Genomic DNA, 19,936 nt, shown 5'->3' on the forward strand with positions numbered 1-19,936 from the left:
TCTGATGATGCTTCTGCGTCATTTAGCTCCTGAGTTTACAGTCTCAGTGTAAAGCAAACGGACGAAGAACATTCCATTAACACGTCAGTGTTAATATATCAATAAAAATAACTCACAGCTAAATTTAGTGAGATAAGAAACAGTCTAATATACTGTGTAGCACCATAAAAATCATAAAATTGATCAATTTTTGAAAGATATAATCAAGAAAAACTGCTATGTAGTGGAGCATATATCACTAGGAACTGTCATTTCAATCCATATTGCTTCTGGAGTAAAAAAAAAATTAAGTGTTTCAAACCAAAATATTTTGGGCTGCATTTTTTATGCTTTTGCTGCTCTATGAGTGGAATAATTGTCTGAAGACTGAGAAGTATTTTTAACTGTGCTGTGTGAATGGTTACTGTTGCACAGACAGGTATGGTGCGCTGCGATACGGCCGTGGGAACCCCTGACTACATATCGCCCGAAGTGCTGAAATCGCAGGGAGGGGATGGTTATTATGGACGGGAATGCGACTGGTGGTCTGTAGGAGTTTTCCTCTTTGAGATGCTCGTTGGTAAGTAGTGAGGTTGTTGTTGAGTCTCTACTATGCATTTAGCTTTGCTGCAAGGAGGTTGGTTGTACCTCACTATCTAGTGGCTTCTGACTTTTGGCTGGTGCTGTTGCCTCATTCCTCTTCTCGTCACTCTGTCGCTCTTACGCTGTGACAGCTGTTTGCGTGCTTGCTCAGTGATTAGCTCCCTGACTCGGTTCAGCTTAAAACTAATTCTTAGAATAGTTTAAACTGAGATCAGCTATGATCTCTTGAAAGTTTGTGCCTCTTTGGGGGCAGTACAGTTTTCTGGCATGCAGAGATGGGAAAGGAGTGGGAAGGGCAGGAATGCCCTTTTCGTTTTCTCATCTTCTTTTCCATCCTTTTTTCCCTTTTGTGGCCCCCTCCCCCCTCCTCCCCAATTCCCTTCCGTGCCTCCACCCACCACAGCAATGACTTCTGTTAGGTCAAAATGACTGTGAAAGTATGGCTTGATTCTTTTATGCATAAGTTAGGATTTTCAAGTAAAATACATGGAATTGCTATGACAACGAACATAGAATATAGTCTGTTAAAGAGATGACTCATCTGCATCTTAAAATACAGTGAGGATCAGTATTATATTCTGGTAGCAAAACACTGATTATGGAAGGATGGAATTGAGCATATAATTATTAAAAGTCCAAATCAGCATGTTGTAGGAATACTGCAGATTTGATGTTTCTGGTATCCTGAGCCAGGAAAGACATTTTGATATATGTTACTGTAATGTCTCTGTGTCTTTCAGGATTAAGAGACTTTGACATACAAAAAAAGTACTTTATAATCTAATAACCTCTCAAAACCAATTTTAGCAATAAATAAAATTATTCAATTACTGAAATACTTGACATAGCTGTCCAGAATGTTTTTCCCTTTGTATCTGAGAGGGAGGATTCTCTCCTTTTTATCCTTTCAATGAAAGCATTTTTTTTAAGTTAAATCTCACTTAGTTTCTCCATATCCCACACACTGGCATAAAGTATCTATTTTTGTTTGTGTTTATGTAACTGATTCTGACTATGATCTTCAAAAAGTTTAAACTTTTAAAGAAACACAAAAAGCATTCTCTTGGTTCTGGCTTTAGTATAGAGGCAGTATTAATGGAAACTGAACTGCTTTTTTATTGTGCCCTTAACTAAAAGATAAAATGTTGGTCACAGGAGGATTCCTAACATCCATTCAGTGAAGTAGTTTTGAGGTGCAGACTAGATCAGAATTTCTTAGAATCATAGAATCAACCAGGTTGGAAGAGACCTCCAAGATCATCCAGTCCAACCTATCACCCAGCCCTATCCAATCAACTAGACCATGGCACTAAGTGCCTCATCCACTCTTTTCTTGAAGACCCCCAGGGACGGTGCCTCCACCACCCCCCTGGGCAGCCCATTCCAATGGGAAATCACTCTCACTGTGAAGAACTTCTTCCTAATATCCAACCTATACCTACCCTGGCACAACTTGAGACTGTGTCCCCTTGTTCTATTGCTGGTTACCTGGCAGAAGAGACCAACCCCCACCTGGCTACAATGCCCCTTCAGGTAGTTGTAGACAGTAATAAAATCACCCCTGAGCCTCCTCTTCTCCAGGCTAAACAGGCCCAGCTCCCTCAACCTCTCCTCATAGGATTTGTGCTCCAGGCCCCTCACCAGCTTTGTTGCCCTTCTCTGGAGATTCAGAATGGTTGAGGAGGTTTGGAAAGAGTGAGGCAGCAGCACAAATTGGTGATTTCCTCCAATGTATTGATATGGCAACCTAATGAAGTTACTAAAAGCCTAGATGTTAAAATCAAGGTGTTGTATATTTCTTATTGTGTCATACAGTGACAGGAAGAAGCTAAAGGTAGGATTGTTACATACATATTCTCGAAAGCTGAATGGGTTTTGCCAGTTGTTCCGTGTGTACTTTTGCTCATGTATTTAGGAGCTTCCTGGAAGCATGCTGACTGCCATGCCAGGTGATCCCCACCTGCACAAAGCACACCAGAATGGAGAAAAAGGCTTAGCTCATGTGATTGATTGTTCACTTTATCTGTTAGACTTATTGATTAATTGTGAGAAAGGACTTAAGTAAATGTTGCAGCCTCTGGATTAGTGACCCAGACAGTTAATGTATACAAAATGTCATCAGTTAACTTGAATGTTAGTTACTTTAATCACTACCAATTCTTTTTTGTTACCACAATTTTACCTTCCTTAGGATATTTGCAAAGAAATTAGACTTAACTGAAGCCTGTGCTGCAAGCTTTTCAGTGTGAAAGGAGTATGATTTTTAAAAGCCCATGTTAATCTGAACACCCAAGCTAATAAAATTTATCAGTCAACAAGATTTATTAATCAGTACAGTAAACCACTGTGAATAGTCCTGCTCAGAGCTGACTTACCTTAGGCAGCTCCAGGGGGAAATCTGTGTGCCTCTGAAATGATCTTTGGTGGATTCTTTCCAACAAGTGTGCATTAGCAAACCTTTAATGAGGTTCAGTCCGTTACACTCAGGGAAGAGCTTAAAGATGGGGATTTATGTGGGTGTCAGCCATCATGTAAATTAGGCTGAGAGTGAGAGTCTTCAGGTAGAACAAAAGATGTAATTCACTGGGTAAATTTTATTAGGGATATACGTAATGGAAAATGGTTTAGTTTGTAACACAGAGATTTTAGAGAAGGAATATTTTTCATAGTATATGTTGTTTTGTACCCTGTATTCCAGTTTTGCTGGTTTTTAAAATAAAAGACTGTTTTAGATAAAACTGCCTGTAGGGTTCATATCTTTTGTCTTTTTCAACTTACATGACTTGAATATGACTCAGAGTCACAGTCAATTTACCATTTTATTTTCAGGTGATACCCCTTTTTATGCAGACTCTCTAGTAGGAACATACAGTAAAATTATGGATCATAAGAACTCATTACATTTCCCAGATGATGTGGAAATCTCTAAGCATGCAAAGAATCTTATTTGTGCCTTTTTAACTGACAGGTAAGTTCATGTATTATTCTCGTACTGTTTTTATTTTGGATTATATTAGCCCGTGTACATTGTAAAAATTAATTCCATTACTTCTCCTAATTTCTGTTGAAATCTCTTCTGCAAAATCTTCTGTCCTCTACCTTTTCTACTGGGGTATTTTTTCCAACTATTGTAATTTATTTCTATGAGCAGTTCTGCCAGCTCCTGTTAACAACACAATTTGTGCCAGACAGATCCTTCCAATTGCAGTGTATAATGTAGTAGCAACCTGTAAGGCTGAAAGTAATTTATAAGCTCGACAGCAAGGACCAAATTGTGCTCAGTGTCTAAGAAGGTGTTACTTGGAAAAACTAAAGAAAATACTTCTATACAAATATGTATTTACTGAGTTTGTTTAAAATGTCTTAGAGTGTTTGAGCTTTTTTTCATTTGCCTTATATTAATTGACAAGTATTGCAAACAAACCAGTGAGGATACTGTTCTGGCTGTAAGCCGATGCTAGAGGTCTCCCTATGATGAACAGAGCCATTTATTGATACTGAGCTGTGTAAGCTTGTTACTGTCCACTTAACATTTTCTTTAGTTCCAAAAAGCAGATACCATCTTCAGTTTCTCTGATTTAAAAGCATGCCCTTGGTCTATAGCTAACTCTGGATTGATGATACCTTGTTATGCTTTCTTGTGGTCACCTGAACTTGGCTACAGCAGAGCACCTATCCTTTATACAGTGAGAGATTTGGGGGAAAAAAAGAAACAAAACCAAAACACAACAACAATTGCCTCGTAATGATTTTTGCATTCAGAGAGAGAATGTTTGCTCTGTTGAGCAAGACTGTGGTTACTCAGGAAGGATGTGTTTTACCGGCTTTTTTCACCCTTAGTAGCTAAAGGGTAGAGAGAAAATAAGAGTAGAATGTAATAATGTAAATGTGGTGAGGTGAACTTCCACTACGTGTGTCCGTCTTCCTGTTTTTATTTAACTCAGAGCTGGAGTGATTTATTTGAAACAGATGCCTTCTTTCCATATGTGTGATCACTGCTGGAGCACTTACAGCAGGAATCAACCCTATGATTTATTAGTTCTTTTGCACGCATTGTTTGTATGTCTTATTCTTGTAGGTGGTTTCAAGAGAGACACTTCTGGTCAAACTAGAAGTTTCTTGTGGCACTTAAGATTTACATCTTGCAAGTAACAGCAAAATATGTGTCAGGGTTAGTTATGGGGCAGAGAATGTGACTCTGAAAATATTTATTCCAGTCCAACTTTGAATAGCTGTTCTGTGCAGTAAGTTAGACCTTCCTTCACTTGCATCTTAAGGTTTGTCATGTGGTTTGGCAGACACAGAACTTCTGCATTTTTTTTTCCCCTAAGGGTGTTGGGTTTTTTGTTTGTGTTCTTAGTTTTTGCCTCAATGCTCTCTTTCTTGCATTACTCCCCACGTGGCAAACTCCAAGTTCTGGACATTTCAGCAATCACAGGGAAGAGTGCGTGCTAAGAAACAGAGTAGGTTTTATATAAGAGACAACAGAGCAATGGTTGGATTTAAATTCCTTTTTTTTTTTAATTTTACCATTAATGTGGCTAACAAAGACAAATCTTCACTGAGAATTTCTTTGCTGCTTCTGAGCAAGTGAGAATTTATTTGTTTTTTTTTTAAAGTGATATTTTTTCCTAATGCGAATTTGGTTTAATTGCTCTGTTTAGGGATGTGCGACTTGGAAGAAATGGGGTAGAAGAAATAAAGCATCACCCTTTCTTCAAGAGTGATCAGTGGAACTGGGACAACATTCGAGAGAGTAAGTAAATCAGCTTTAAAGTTCTACTTTTAGTCAGTATTTGCAGTAGTAAAAATGGAAAAAACAGTCACACTTTAGGAATTATTTTCTGTCAATAATTTTGCTGAAGCTTTAGCAGTCATAAAAACTAGATCAGTAAGGGTTAGCAAATACACAGGTTTCCTACTGGAACTATGCTGACCCATGTTATGCTTTTAATGTATACATTTTTATTTTGAACAACAGAAGAGGATGTTTCCAAATGTTTTGATAAAAGGGTCATTCGTGGGGGGGGGTGTGGGGGGTGTTTTTTTTTAAGTGGGTGCTGGAGTGGGGGTTGTTATCTAACCTTCTGTAGTTAAGACAGGGGTTTGAAAGCAGTCAGTGTTACTGCTTTTCATTTAAGGCATCGTGACCTGGATATCTTTGGGGATAAAAAAGAACAAACAGTGTGTCAGTTTATGTAATGAGCTTGATCATAACTTGGTTGTGAATGGTTATTGAATTTAGTGTCCTCAAGTTTAGAATTCTCTTTGCAAACCTTAGCAAATGCTATTTTGTGCATTGGGAAGGCTATGTAGTAGGCAACTGATGTAAAAATCGATGAGCAAAAAAGTGTTGACAGTAATATTTACAGATCTGCATGGCTAATACATATTTAACTAGCAAGATAACTTTCATTTTGGGCTTTTTAATGTTACAGACATACAAATATAAAGCAAGTGGTTGCATCTTGGAATGAAGCTGATTTTCTTTTCTCCCCTTTTTCTAGCTGCTGCTCCTGTTGTTCCTGAGCTTAGCAGTGATATAGATAGCAGTAATTTTGATGACATTGAGGACGACAAGGGAGACGTGGAAACCTTTCCAATCCCCAAAGCCTTTGTGGGAAACCAGCTGCCTTTTATAGGATTTACCTACTATAGAGACAATTTGTATGTGATACTTTAATATGCATTTTTAGAAATACACCTGCAGGTTTTTGTTTTGGCTTATGGGTATTTTTCCTCTCTAGATACGTGGCTTATTAATTGTATAACATCCTTCTATGTCCATTTGTGAAGATAGAAAATGCAGAGTTTAAGTAGAGTATTTAACTTGCACTGTTTTGGTAATCTTGCTAACTGTGATTATAGTGTTTTTATATGAACAAAATCATACAGTCTCTCCAGGAACTAAACTACTGATTTGTAATTCAGTTCTAAAATGGCTTTTAATTAGTAGCTTTAGACAAAAACTTTGTTTAAGTTAATGGCTTGCTAGGACTCAGTTTGAATAGCTATGAATTAATTGTATTCCTTGAAAAAAATAAGCTACCATGGATTTGAAAATGTATGTTATACTTTACTTAAGAAAAGATTCAAATCAAGAAGATGCACTCACAGTGAAATACAACAAGCTTCATTTGGAGAGTAGTGGAGGACAGATTAAGACTTGAGAGGACTGATTAAAATGAGTTGATTGGCAAGGCTGCCAAAGATGTTGAAAACTTGAATAAGAGCTCGAGGGATTTGGTTTTGTTTTTGACAGGTTGCTAAGTGACTCCTCTCAGTCTTGCAGAGAAAATGAATCTGTACAATCTAGCAAAAATGAGGTTAGTGCCTTTTTTCTTAAGTATTAACAATACAATTAACTAATTCTGTTAAGTCTGCCTAAGAAAAAACAAAGCTTAAAACAAATTTTCAAGACATTCTTTGTGGGATTTTTGGGTTTTAATAATTCTCAAAGAAAATTGTACTTTCTGTTTACAGGATTTCAAGGAGGTAAGTTCCTTGTTTGAATTATGAAAAGAATGAAAATTTTCCTACATTGTTTGTTTGAATGTAAAATATCTTAAATGTTTACTTACCAAACTGTCAACCAGTTGTATTTTGAAACATTTCTACTCAAGCATTAAGATGCTCTGCTTTAAAAATTAAAGCATACAAATTGTTGTTGAATTATTTCAACATCTTGAATTTGTTTGGAAAACAAATGTGCAAGGCTTTGTTGGCCAACTCTTGGAAAGCTCGTGAATTCTGCTTCACACTTGACTGAGTGATTCATGAGTGATTTATCCAGAATTGAAAAAGTAAATTGTCACCTGCAGTGTTAAGGGAATGTTTAAATTGTGCTCTTGCTTTAAGTGTTTATATGGAACACAATTATCCAGGTTTTGAAGACTGATAATTTAGTTTAAGTTTGCAGATAACAGGAAAATGCTATGGAATTTTCATGTACTGACTTACTTCATTATGCTTGTGGGTAGAGGAGGAAGGGGAAGGGAGGAAAAAAAAAATATTTTAAAGCCTGAATATGTGAGACAAATCCACAATTTATTATTTCTAAGCTATTGCATGAATATTTCCCTGGATCTATATATTAAAAGTCATTCAGGATTAATTCCTTCTAAAGATGTAACTTTCCAGCGATAGCTTTAAAATTATGTAATGGAAGATGTAACTAATTTTCCTCATTTTTGCCCTTTTTGTTACTTAATTGAACTACACTTGTTCTGTGTGATACTGTTTTAATGTCTGGACCATGCTTTTTTGACATTTTGCACAGTTTCAGAAAAAACTAAGCAAGCTAGAAGAACAGCTCAGTAATGAATTACAAGCCAAAGATGAACTAGAACAGAAGTACAGGTGAGACTGTTTTGACATGTTTGATGTATTGATAAAGAAATTTTATTACAGCTTTTGGGTTTGAATTATTAAAAGCATTATAATACACTTTGGGGATACTCTAACCTGCAAGGAGATAAATTACTGGCTTATTTCTTACTGCTTTTGTGACTACTGGTGTTTTTTGGGGTTGTCTTTGTTTTTTTTTTAATCTTTGTTCTGTGTTTCTCTGGTTTGTTTTGGTTCTGGTTGGTTACTGTGGTTTTATTCCACAGCTCTCCCTAAGAATCACTATATTTTTTTAGCAATTTCCCTGGTCCTTGAAGTTTCATCTGATGGCTGAAAATATATCATACACAAAATGAATGAGACCCATCAAAACATTCTAATTTTCTGTATATTCAATAAGTTTTTAAAATACTTCTCAAATCTCCTCAGGTCTACTAATACTCGTTTAGAGAGGATAGTGAAAGAGCTAGATGAAGAGGTAAGTCTGTAATTACTTCTCAATAAAATCAGACATTTAACAACTGTGTGTAGCTTTTGCCCTGAGGAAGCAGGAAATTACCTTCTAGAGCTGTGTACTTGTAGCAAGTAATATCACTTGATTTCTTGATATTCACAAGCATGAAATTGTCACTGTTAAAATTATTTTTATTATTTTTGTACTACAGCTACGCATCCAGGATCCAGGTTTTATTGTGTTTTGACTTTGGAGGGCAGTGTGGTATCAACATCCCATATAAAGTTCTAAAAATTGGACATGTGAGAGTAATCTTGCTAGGAGCCACTGAATAATGCCATTCTTTGCATTATTCAGTGTTGGTAAAAGGACTGTTGTCCAAATTTGCTCTTTAGTCCTACTGTAAATGATACAAATATAGTGTAAATGATACAAATATAGTGTAAATGGTATAAATATACCATAAATTGTATATACTGTAAATTATATAATTATACTGTAAATATCTTAAGTGGGGGTGCACAACTTCTTGTATTGCTCACCCAGGTACATGTCAAGACTTTACATCTCATCTGTGCTTTTGTGAGCCACTAGGTAGCTTTACCAAATTCATCAGATCCAGACAATCAATCTTTAAATTGTAAAAGCAGGAGCTTTTTACAGTCTTAGTCCTCCTAAACTAGATTTGGGATGGTCTCTTCTGCCAGGCAACCAGCAATAGAACAGGGGGACACAGTCTCAAGTTGTGCCACGGGAGGTCTAGGCTGGATGTTAGAGGAAGTTGTTGCCAGAGAGAGTGATTGGCATTGAAATGGGCTGCCCAGGGAGGTGGTGGAGTCGTCATTCCTGGAGGTGTTGAAGAGAATACTGGATGAGGCACTTAGTGCCATGGTCTGGTTGGCTGGATAGGGCTGGGTGCTAGGTGGGACCGGATGATCTTGGAGATCTCTTCCAACCTGGTTGATTCTATGGTTCTATGATTTGGCCACAGGTTCTGATATTCTGTGTGTTGCAGGCAGCAAACTGTGTGTTTCTCTCTTACATGCTAAGCTGAGTGCATGAGCTTTCTGTTTAAAGACTCACCCTTCTCTACAGATGTTTGGGTTTTTTGAAATATATGGTTTGTTTTTCTAAAAAAATATATCCAGATAAGTTCAAGGAAGAACATAGAGTCTACAGTCAGACAGTTAGAAAGAGAGAAGGCTCTTCTTCAGCACAAGAATACAGAATACCAGAGAAAAGCAGAACATGAAGCGGATAAAAAACGCAATTTGGAAAACGAAGGTACATTGAATTGTGCTTGATGGCTTCTGTTTTGATGGGGGGGGTTAAAACACAACATAAATTGCTTAAAATTAAAGTGGAAGCTTTTTTCCATGACAGCTCTTAACAATACTGATTTGCTTTTGTTACAGTTAACAGTTTGAAAGACCAACTTGAAGATTTAAAAAAGAGGAATCAGAACTCCCAAATATCCAATGAGAAGATCAATCAACTACAAAGACAGGTATGCCTGCCTCTGTACTTACATACCTATTTGAAGTACAGATTGTGTTAGTAGCTATCATTTGTTGTCATGCTTTGGCATTCAAAAGTAATCTGTAACATGTAGTATTCTGTAGTAGAAATGGTAGTTGTTATATTGTAATTCTTTCCAAAATGTGTTTTTAACAATTTTTAGTTGGATGAAGCCAATTCTTTGCTGCGGTCAGAGTCTGATACTGCAGCCAGGTTAAGGAAGAACCAGACAGAAAGCACAAAGCAAATCCAGCAGCTGGAAGCTAATAATAGGGAGCTACAAGATAAGAACTGCCTGCTAGAGAATGCAAAACTCAAACTGGAGAAGGACTTTCTCAATCTTCAGTCAGCTCTAGAATCAGAAAGGAGGGATCGAAGTCATGGATCTGAGATTATCAGCGATTTACAAGGTATGACAAATGCAGGACTTGAATGACTCTTCTATGAATAAAGACTGAGAGAACTGGAGCTGTTTAGCACTGTTCCGTTTTGAGAAGGGAAGGCTGAGAGGATATCTTATCAATGGCTATAAATATCTGAGGGGTGGCTGTCAGAATGAAGGTGACAATGTTTTTTGGTGGTTCCTAGTGGTAGGACAAGGAGCAATGAGTACAAGCTAAAACACAGGAGCTTCCACTTCAACATGCAGAGATGCTTCTTTACAGTGAGAGTGGCAGAGTACTGGAACAGGCTGTCCAAAAAGATGTGAAATCTCCTCTGGAGACTTTCAAAAACCACCTGGATGCCTTCCTGTGCAACCTTCTCTAGGTGATCTTTCTTTGGCATGGGGTTTGGACTCTGATTGGTGGAGGTCCCTTCCAACCCCTAGCATTCAGCAGTTTTGTAATTTTACGAAGTAAAGCTTGCTTCTTATTTCAGGGAAAAAAAACCACAGCATTTTTGGGATGTTATTTGAGCTTCAGTTGGTGACTAGATTGATGTGCTGTTCTATAAAATGTTATGTAAGCATGGACACCCATTTAAGATAAAAGGTGTGGTAGTATTTATAAAGTGTTATTAATAATTTCTAAAAATCACCCCAAAGGGAGATCTTCTTAATAGTCAGAATTAGAAGCAGTTGTATTCGAGAAAAAAATATCCCTTAAGTAGATAAAGGACATTGTTTTTTCACACACTGCTCAGCCTCCTTGATGTTTTGGTCATTTTTAGGTCGAATATCTAGCCTTGAAGAAGAAGTAAAAAATGGAAAGAGTGCACTAGCCAAATTGGAAATGGAAAAGAGACAATTGCAGGAGAAACTTACAGATTTAGAAAAGGTAACAACACTTTTAGGTGAATGGTTGTGTTGCATCATTAGAGCATTTTTAAATTTGCATTTTTATTACTTGAGATATGGTGACAAAATCTATGCAGAAATGTAAATCTTGCTTTCACTGTTAGTTCCTTTCCTTTGAATTTGTTTTTGCAGTTTCAAAGGTGAGGGGAAAAAATCAACATTGCCCTCATGATCCTAACACATTAAACTTTACAGTACATAACAGTACTGCAACTTAACAGTGCAGTAGCAACATAGAATTTCATCTGCTGTTGTTTTTTTAACTCTCAATGTTGTCAAAAGTAAAAATGATTCTGCTAATACTTTTCTTCAACAAATTTGTCATTGAAACAAAAGCACTACAAAAATTATGCAATAAACTTAAATCTTTGAGCTGCTCTTAATACAGAATGCTGGCAATAATTCTATAACTGTTTGCAACCAGGAATGTCAGTGTGCATTTTTGAAGCATTTTTCTTTCCATCCATGGAAAGACATGTAAAAATGAATTCTCAGTTGGCTCTTCAGAGTCTGAGAGCTCTTTTCTACTCTTAACACACTTCAATGCAGTATGTTACTGTTTTCCAAAAAGTTGCCTTTAACCTGATCTGTTTAATGTTTTATTTCAATGTTATTTTTCTTTAACAGGAAAAGAGCAATATGGAAATAGATATGACATATAAATTCAAAGTTATGCAGCAGAACCTCGAACAAGAAGAAGCTGAGCATAAAGCCACAAAGGCACGATTAGCAGACAAAAACAAGATCTATGAATCTATAGAAGAAGCAAAATCTGAAGCCATGAAAGGTATGTAATTTGACCTCACAGTTGGGTTTAGGTGTCAATTATATAAAATAGAGAATGTAATTGCTTCATCCTAGTGGAAGCCTAAGTCTGGGCTTTCTTACTTCAGTTCCCCTGTTCTTTTTAAGTATAGTTAGTGTCATAAAAATATATTGTAGTCTCCTTGTTCTTGGTGTACTAGGTTAAAGACACACTACTCTAGTTTCTGGAGTAAGCACACTATCCACTGCACACACAACTGAATCGTTTTCAGTGGTAGTGCATTTTGAGTTATCTTCCTTAAATTGATATTATTAAAATGGCTTAAATCGTTTTTGTTAAGAGCTTTTCTGTGTTCTCAAAGTATTCATACTTCTTTTATGTCTTCCTAAATGAAATATATGCCTTCAACTTAAGAGATTTAAATCATAGAATCAACCAGGTTGGAAGAGACATCCAAGATCATCCAGTCCAACCTAGCATCCAGCCCTAGCCAGTCAACTAGACCATGGCACTAAGTGCCTCATCTAGGCTTTGCTTGAACACCTCCAGGGATGGTGACTCCACCACCTCCCTGAGCAGCCCATTCCAATGCCAATCACTCTCTCTGGCAAGAACTTCTTCCTAACATCCAGCCTATACTTCCTCCAGCACGACTTGAGACTGTGTCCCCTTGTTCTATTGCTGGTTGTCTGTAGATCAGATAGAGTTAGATATGACAAAGTCTTCGCTATGCTTCCATAGTCACAATGCATATTCTGTGTATCTAAGGGCAATTGAAGTCTCTTGGAGATGGATCTTACTTTTGAATTAAATGGATTTTGTTTATTGCAGCTACTTAAAAACCTACCCACACCTCCTGCCCTTCCAGTTACTGAACATTCACAAAGACGTTGAGCATGCAGTTGTTCAAGTGAAGCAAAAGTGATTCAGTAATAATGGTTGAATCACTCGGCATATCAGGGTCCTAAGCAGCTTCAACTCTTTCTGTGATTTCAAATTATCATAGTCAGAGCAATATTTCAGTACATATAGATGGATTATGTTTAAAAATCCACCTTTTTATCCATCTCAGCTGTGTCGCCGATAAACTGGAAGTTAACTATTTTTTACCTTTGAGTTTCAAGATATCACTTCGGAATGCTTGCAAAAGCCTCTCAGTGGAGTCACCATCCCTGGAAGTGTTCAACAAAAGCCTGGATGAGGCACTTAGTGCCATGGTCTAGTTGATTGCACAGGGCTGGGTTGCACTGGATGATCTTGGAGGTCTCTTCCAACCTGGCTGATTCTATGATTTACTGTGAAAATTAATGAATTGCTTCTCATCAAACTTTTTCAGTGCTGAAATGATAAACATGTTGCTTGTTGTTAATACGGGACTGAGGTCCTCCTGCACTCACCCTCTAGAATCTGCTGGTTTGCACTGACTGATGTCTTAAATCTCTTACTTCACAGAAATGGAAAAGAAACTTCTGGAAGAGAGGGCTTTAAAGCAAAAAGTAGAAAATCGGTTGTTAGAAGCAGAAAAGCAGCGCTCCATGTTGGACTGTGATCTCAAACAATCACAGCAGAAAATCAACGAGCTGCTCAGACAAAAGGATATACTCAATGAAGATGTAAGGAATGCTGACTCAAGAGGCCTTGAGTGGAACCTGGTTTTCAGTGTCTTCACATTTTCCCTGTTACACCTGTATCTAGGAATATTTGTGACTGAAAATGGTAGCAACGTTTTCATTCTTGGTGCTTTAAAAAAGTCTACAGAGTGTGGTTTTGTTTTTCTCTTCATTGTTACTATTCTTGAAGCTATTTTCTTCTAGAATGTACAATGTGAGATTGACATGAGGAAAACTAGCTTAGTTATTGTGTGCTAATGCCTTTATTCAGGAAACAGCTTTGGCATATTAAAAGATGTGAACATGCTGCATAGAAATGTAGAGGAAGTCAATAAGAGACACTGTTTAAATGTTGCTTTCCTGCGTAGGTCTGTAAAACTCACAGATTTCTGTTTATTTTTCAGGTGAAAAACCTGACATTAAAAATAGAGCAAGAAACCCAAAAGCGCTGTCTTACTCAAAATGACCTCAAGATGCAAACGCAGCAAGTCAACACCTTGAAAATGTCAGAGAAGCAGTTAAAACAGGAGAATAACCATCTGCAGGAAATCAAATTAAGTCTGGAAAAACAAAACAACGAGCTCCGCAAGTATGCCGAGTTGCTCTTTATTTTTGATTCATGGTCCTGGTTTGTAATTGTTTGGGGGGGAGAAAGCTGAGAGCAATATTAATTTCAGAAACTTGCTGCACAGAAGGTGCTGTTCTACAGAGTAAAACTTAGTAACTTAGCATGCCCGTGGTTGAGATTTGCCCTACTGATTCAGCTGTGTATAGATTTGTACTAAAAGATGTTTGTTATCTTAAAAAGCCCAGCTTCAGCTCAAGAGTGGGAGGTTGTGCCGAAGGAGGTATAGGCTGGATGTTAGGAGGAATTTCTTGACAGAGAGAGTGACTGGCATTGGAATGGGCTGCCCAGGGAGGTGGTGGAGTCACTGTTCCTGGAGGTGTTCAAGAAAAGCCTGTCTGAGGCATTTAGTGCCATGGTCTAGTTGATTTGCTACAGCTGGATGATAGGTTGGACTGGATGAGCTTGGAAGTCTCTTCCAACCTGCTTGATTCTATGACTTAAGAGAAACTCTTATTTAACAGAAAGTCTAGGTACTTGTTTTTAAGACATGAAATAGGACTCCAGTGAAGAGGACATTCACTGGCATTGCTAGGCCAAGAAAGTTTATTAGAGCTGGAAATGGTTACTAATACAGGGCTGTAAAGAGCCACCATAGGAAATACCTAGTACCACAGATGTCGAAATACATCTGTTCAGCATTCAAATAGTTGTTCTTCAAGGTCATACAACCTAATATTTGCACCTGGTTATAAATAAATACTTTCTCTTTTCCAAAAAGAATGTTCTATAAATGAAAAAGCATGCTTAGCACAATATTGTTCTTCTGATGTCTTATTCCCTTGTGGCTTGATTTGTTCTGTTAGCAAGATGTAGTTATGTCGAAGGCAGCTACACATGACAGTCGCTCTAATGTGAAACAGTGGCAGAGACCTTTTCTGCTACATTAATGTTCTTTGTTCTGGCACTAACTGACTTGCTGAGTTGTTTTAATAACAGACAAATACAAAAAAATTATGCATGTCAAAGCATACAGACATGTTTTCACAGACTGAGCTCTAGCAAATGATACACTCAAAACAATCTGTCACTACAGTGATGTTTTACATGAAAATAAGTTTCTGCCAGTGGCTGTTTGCTTTATCATTGTCTGTTACTGGTTAAACTACATGATACAGATGTAGTTGGTGTTTTAAGAGCATTAAACTCGTTTTTTATTAGCTGCAGAAGTGAGCAAGAGAGCTGGTACTGAGAGCAAGCCCGAGGTTTAATTGTCTATCATACTTCTGTCTGGAAATGAATGAAATTCTGAAGAGTGTGCATGCTGTCTTTTCTGTTTACAGTTTTTGTCCTTTAATGTGTGTTACTCCTTTCTAGGGAACGTCAAGATGCAGATGGACAAATGAAAGAACTTCAAGACCAACTTGAAGCTGAACAGTATTTCTCAGTATGTGATACATGTATTGTTTTGTTAATCTGTTTACCAAATGCAGTCTTAGCTTTTCTTCCTCCTCAGACATCAGGCATTTCACATCTCCAACATAAAGCTAATCCTTTTTCTTGTGTCGGTCCTCAGTCTTGTCTGCAGCATTGGCAGTGTGATCACTAAGCTCATATTAAGAAAAGTCCCAGCTTTGGAAGGGAGTCCCAAACACAGTTCAGAGAGAGGGAGGAGTCAAGCATCTCATTCTTCCACAGTGTGAATAATTTTCTACATGTTTCAAGCCTTTTGCATTCAGTATCTCTTCCATGCTGTGTTCTTCTGAAGAGCTATATTCTCAGAGTCATGTGGGGTGACACAACATATGCATTTAAAGCCTGAAAGGAAACATGCATTGTAGTTAAATTGGGTAGACACCTGCTGGGAGTTTTTGCTTTATTGTGATAAAATACAACAGCATGCGTAAGTATTGTATTTAAAAGTCATCAAGAGTATAAGGAGGTTTAATTTATATCCATAGTATGTAGACAGTCACACTGAAGGCAGAGGTCAAAGGGCTTGCTTCAAAATAAACACAAGATTTTACTGTGTTCAGTGAGGAGAGAAACTGAAGTTTTATCAGATTGAACAGGTTGAACACATTGAAAGAGAGAAGGAGCAAGCTGATGTCAGTTGACTGCTGTGCATAGGCCAGAAAGAGTCTGTCTTGAAATCCCTGCAGTAAATCTACTTGCTGTTGTTTGTCATGTCATTTGTGTTTGTCAAGTCATTTCAGTGTACAGAGCAGGATATTTTTCTTTCATGTCATTTAGAGCTCTAGATTTGTATCAGTTTCACAACATTTTGATTTTCAAAGGCTCTTCTAATCTAATTTTCCCCCTCCTCTTGTACTACTTTTTGCTCTTTAACTGCTGTCTTGGTTTTGTGGATTATTCTGGTTAAAGTCTTAAATTCTAGATACCTGCTTACATCAGGCAAAGGTTTAAAATAGAAAAGTAATTTAGTTTTTTTCCTTGTTTCTGATACTTCTGGGTTTTTTTTATCCTATAGTGCCTTCTACATTTAATCTCTTTAGTAGTATGTTTACAAACATAAACATTTATATCATACATTTATCCATTCACAAGTATGCAAGGTAGGAGAAAACAGCAAAAAAGATAACCAGCTCATTTGAGTACTGCATACAATGTCATCTTGTGTCATTTTTTGCATACCTTTAAGATAGAATAGAATAGAAAGTCACATCTTTTTCTTTTTAACTATACATTCTAGACTCTGTATAAGACACAAGTGCGAGAACTTAAAGAAGAATGTGAGGAAAAGACCAAACTTTGCAAAGAAACACAACAAAAGATACAAGAGTTACAGGATGAGAGGTAGGTTTTAGTAGTTGTACTACTAATACTTAAAATATTAGGATTGCTTTTTGTTGTTTCCTACTTATTTCCCACCTACCCTCCAGTAACTTGTCATATTTTAAGGTAATAATATATATCAATAATTTGCAGAGATTCCTTGGCTGCTCAGCTAGAGATTACTTTGACCAAAGCAGATTCTGAACAGCTTGCACGTTCCATTGCTGAGGAACAGTACTCTGATTTGGAAAAAGAGAAGATTATGAAAGAGCTGGAGATTAAAGAGATGATGGCTAGGCATAAACAGGAACTTACTGAGAAAGATGCCACCATAGCTTCTGTGAGTAATATAGATTGTGATATTGGTAGAAGTTTACATGAGCTTGAGTTTCATTTGCACTTTGAGTTACCTGTTGTCATTGGGCGTACTTAGAGGTAAATGATACACAACTGTATCTGACATTTTAAAGATGCTACTTTTCTATAAATGAAATTAAAAAAACCCATCTGTTATGGTGTTTCTCCCATACATCTCTTTGATCATTCTCTGTTCTGTGTCCCTAGCCCTCTTACAGCTATTCCTCTTATCCTATCCCAGTTTTACTCTGAAACATTTCCTTCTATCCTGCAATGCTCTAGTATGCCAAGTCAGTTTTGTTACATGGCCACATGTACTTCTTGTTTTGTAGTTGGAGGAAGCAAATAGGACACTAACTAGTGATGTGGCTAATCTTGCTAACGAGAAGGAAGAACTAAACAATAAACTGAAGGAAGTACAAGAACGTATGTATTTTCTCAACCACGTGCAATTTATCTTGAAATCACTTTTATAGTTCCTATATTCTTTTGTAATGAGCTTTCATGGCTTTTTTTTATTACTTTGCTACAGAAATTGCAAAGCTGAAAGAAGAAGAAGCAAATGTAGGAAATATTAAAGCACAATTTGAGAAACAGTTATTGAATGAAAGAACTTTGAAAACCCAGGTAGGCAAATGTATCTGAATGAATAAACAGTGTTCATGGATGAAGTAGTTCTTAATAGAAAGCTTTCCTCAATGACCTGCTGGTGCTTTATTCTGTTGTACAGAACAAAATATATTGATTTTTTTTTTACTAAGTAAACTTTCAGTGTATTGAAACAACATCCTCACAATTTATCATAGAAAAACTCCCAATCCACCAGTTAAATGAATTGATATTTTACTGTTTTCCATCTTTATTCATATTCCATAAAACATATTTATGATTTTACTCTGGATTGATGTTTAGAACATTTTAACCCAAAGATGTATTTTGGAGTTGAAATGAAAACAGAGGTGATATTTAAGAGTAAGCATACACAGCTAATGCTTGCTTTAAGTGTAAATGGCATCTTTTCAATTTTGAGTAGTATGTTGAATTAAAGCAACTTTATTAGTGCATGGTTGCAGAGCTCTTGAGTAGATCAGAAGTGTCTGTTCGTAGATAGGAGACATTATTCGTAATGTAACTGTTTATTTATTGGTGTGGCTTTTGTCATTTGTTTCTTTCTCATGGAAAGGCTGTGAATAAATTGGCTGAGATCATGAATCGGAAGGGTCCAGTCAAACGTGGAGCTGACACTGATGTACGGCGGAAAGAAAAAGAAAATAGGAAACTGCATATGGAACTGAAGTCTGAACGAGAAAAGTTAACCCAAATGATGATCAAATATCAGAAGGAGATCAATGAAATGCAGGCAGTAAGATCATTTTGCAACTATAAACATTGATAACGTTTTGTGTAATTCTCCCTGAATCAATAATGGGCCTTAAGGTGGTGTGTAAAAGCTCTCTTCCTCAATTTCCTGTGACCAAATGAAATACACAGCCAGTTGAGACTGGCTGCAAAGTCGACCTGATTTTCTACTTGTATTTTCTCTGAGTAACTGAATATGCTGATAATAGAAAATGCTGTAATTTACCCTTTCAGCAAATAGCAGAAGAGAGTCAGATACGGATTGAACTTCAGATGACTCTGGACAGCAAAGATAGTGACATTGAACAGCTTCGCTCACAGCTGCAGTCCTTGCACATTGGCCTAGACAACAGTAGCATAGGCAGTGGACCTGGAGATGCTGAGGCAGATGATGGATTTCCTGGTATGTTAATTCTATTAATATTTCTGCCCTACTTGAGTTCATATCAGTATTTTGCCATATTAGCTGAAGTATTAAACACTTCAATAATTCTGTGACTTTTCAACTTGATGTGTTTCTTCAAACTTATCAGTGCTTTAATACCAATCACTATCCACCTACTAACTAAATCTGTTTGTAATCATCTTTCATCTTACATGTTTAAATAAATTTCTTTTTAAAATCCTATTGTAAGTCATTAAAATTAATTATTTTTGTCCATTTTATTGTGGTGCTTACCTAGCAATTATTGTGTAATGTAATGAAATGTAAAACTAATACTGTCTTCATAGAGATTCTGTTTTGACTTCTTTTCTACCTTTTTCCTTCTTTATGCTTTATATTTAGTCCATATCACTCAATCCCACACTATGGAATCCATGTCCTTTACCTACCAGCACTCTTCTACCTCTGTCAGTATTGCCACTAAGCCTTCCCGTTCTCGCATGCTTCTCGATTCTGATTCTGACTCAGAGGAAGAACCTTTGTCTTGTTCCCACAGCCCTACAGAAGTTGATAGCACAGGTGACACCCCTGAGAACTGTTTGGTTTTGTTCTTACTGTGTCATTTTCTTGGTTTCATGACTAACACTATTAATAAGTTATCCCAAAAAAACCCAAACCGAATCTTGCATTTAACACACTGCAGTGGCTGTAAACATTGCTGTCAAAGACATGAAAAAGTTGCATGAACAAAAAACTTGCCTGTATTCTCTAAATGTTTTCAAATGCTTGCTGCTATTTATAAAACCACCATTTTTATTAAAGCATTGAATAAATGAGCCTTATGACTTTGTCTTAAGGCATTGGAATGGGCTGCCCAGGGAGGTGGTGGAGTCACCATCC

General features: G+C 37.0%; 1 protein-coding gene across 1 annotated transcript in view; it reads left to right on the top strand.

The window, feature by feature from the left end:
* The window catches only part of ROCK2 (Rho associated coiled-coil containing protein kinase 2), a 107,315-nt gene that overhangs the window by 72,001 nt on the left and 15,378 nt on the right, over positions 1-19,936 (top strand). Inside the window, exons 6-26 of the mRNA XM_064146452.1 lie at positions 415-559; positions 3,412-3,550; positions 5,247-5,338; positions 6,090-6,249; positions 6,845-6,908; positions 7,862-7,941; positions 8,359-8,407; positions 9,532-9,667; positions 9,799-9,890; positions 10,065-10,311; positions 11,072-11,178; positions 11,826-11,985; positions 13,417-13,577; positions 13,979-14,163; positions 15,517-15,586; positions 16,853-16,956; positions 17,089-17,275; positions 17,625-17,718; positions 17,825-17,919; positions 18,476-18,655; positions 18,886-19,054. Of these exons, the coding sequence (XP_064002522.1) occupies positions 415-559; positions 3,412-3,550; positions 5,247-5,338; positions 6,090-6,249; positions 6,845-6,908; positions 7,862-7,941; positions 8,359-8,407; positions 9,532-9,667; positions 9,799-9,890; positions 10,065-10,311; positions 11,072-11,178; positions 11,826-11,985; positions 13,417-13,577; positions 13,979-14,163; positions 15,517-15,586; positions 16,853-16,956; positions 17,089-17,275; positions 17,625-17,718; positions 17,825-17,919; positions 18,476-18,655; positions 18,886-19,054 (2,716 nt within the window). The remainder of the gene's footprint in view (positions 1-414; positions 560-3,411; positions 3,551-5,246; positions 5,339-6,089; positions 6,250-6,844; positions 6,909-7,861; positions 7,942-8,358; positions 8,408-9,531; positions 9,668-9,798; positions 9,891-10,064; positions 10,312-11,071; positions 11,179-11,825; positions 11,986-13,416; positions 13,578-13,978; positions 14,164-15,516; positions 15,587-16,852; positions 16,957-17,088; positions 17,276-17,624; positions 17,719-17,824; positions 17,920-18,475; positions 18,656-18,885; positions 19,055-19,936) is intronic.

The sequence above is a fragment of the Pogoniulus pusillus genome, chromosome 7 (assembly GCF_015220805.1).
Source record: "Pogoniulus pusillus isolate bPogPus1 chromosome 7, bPogPus1.pri, whole genome shotgun sequence".
Classification (NCBI taxonomy): Eukaryota; Metazoa; Chordata; class Aves; order Piciformes; family Lybiidae; genus Pogoniulus; species Pogoniulus pusillus.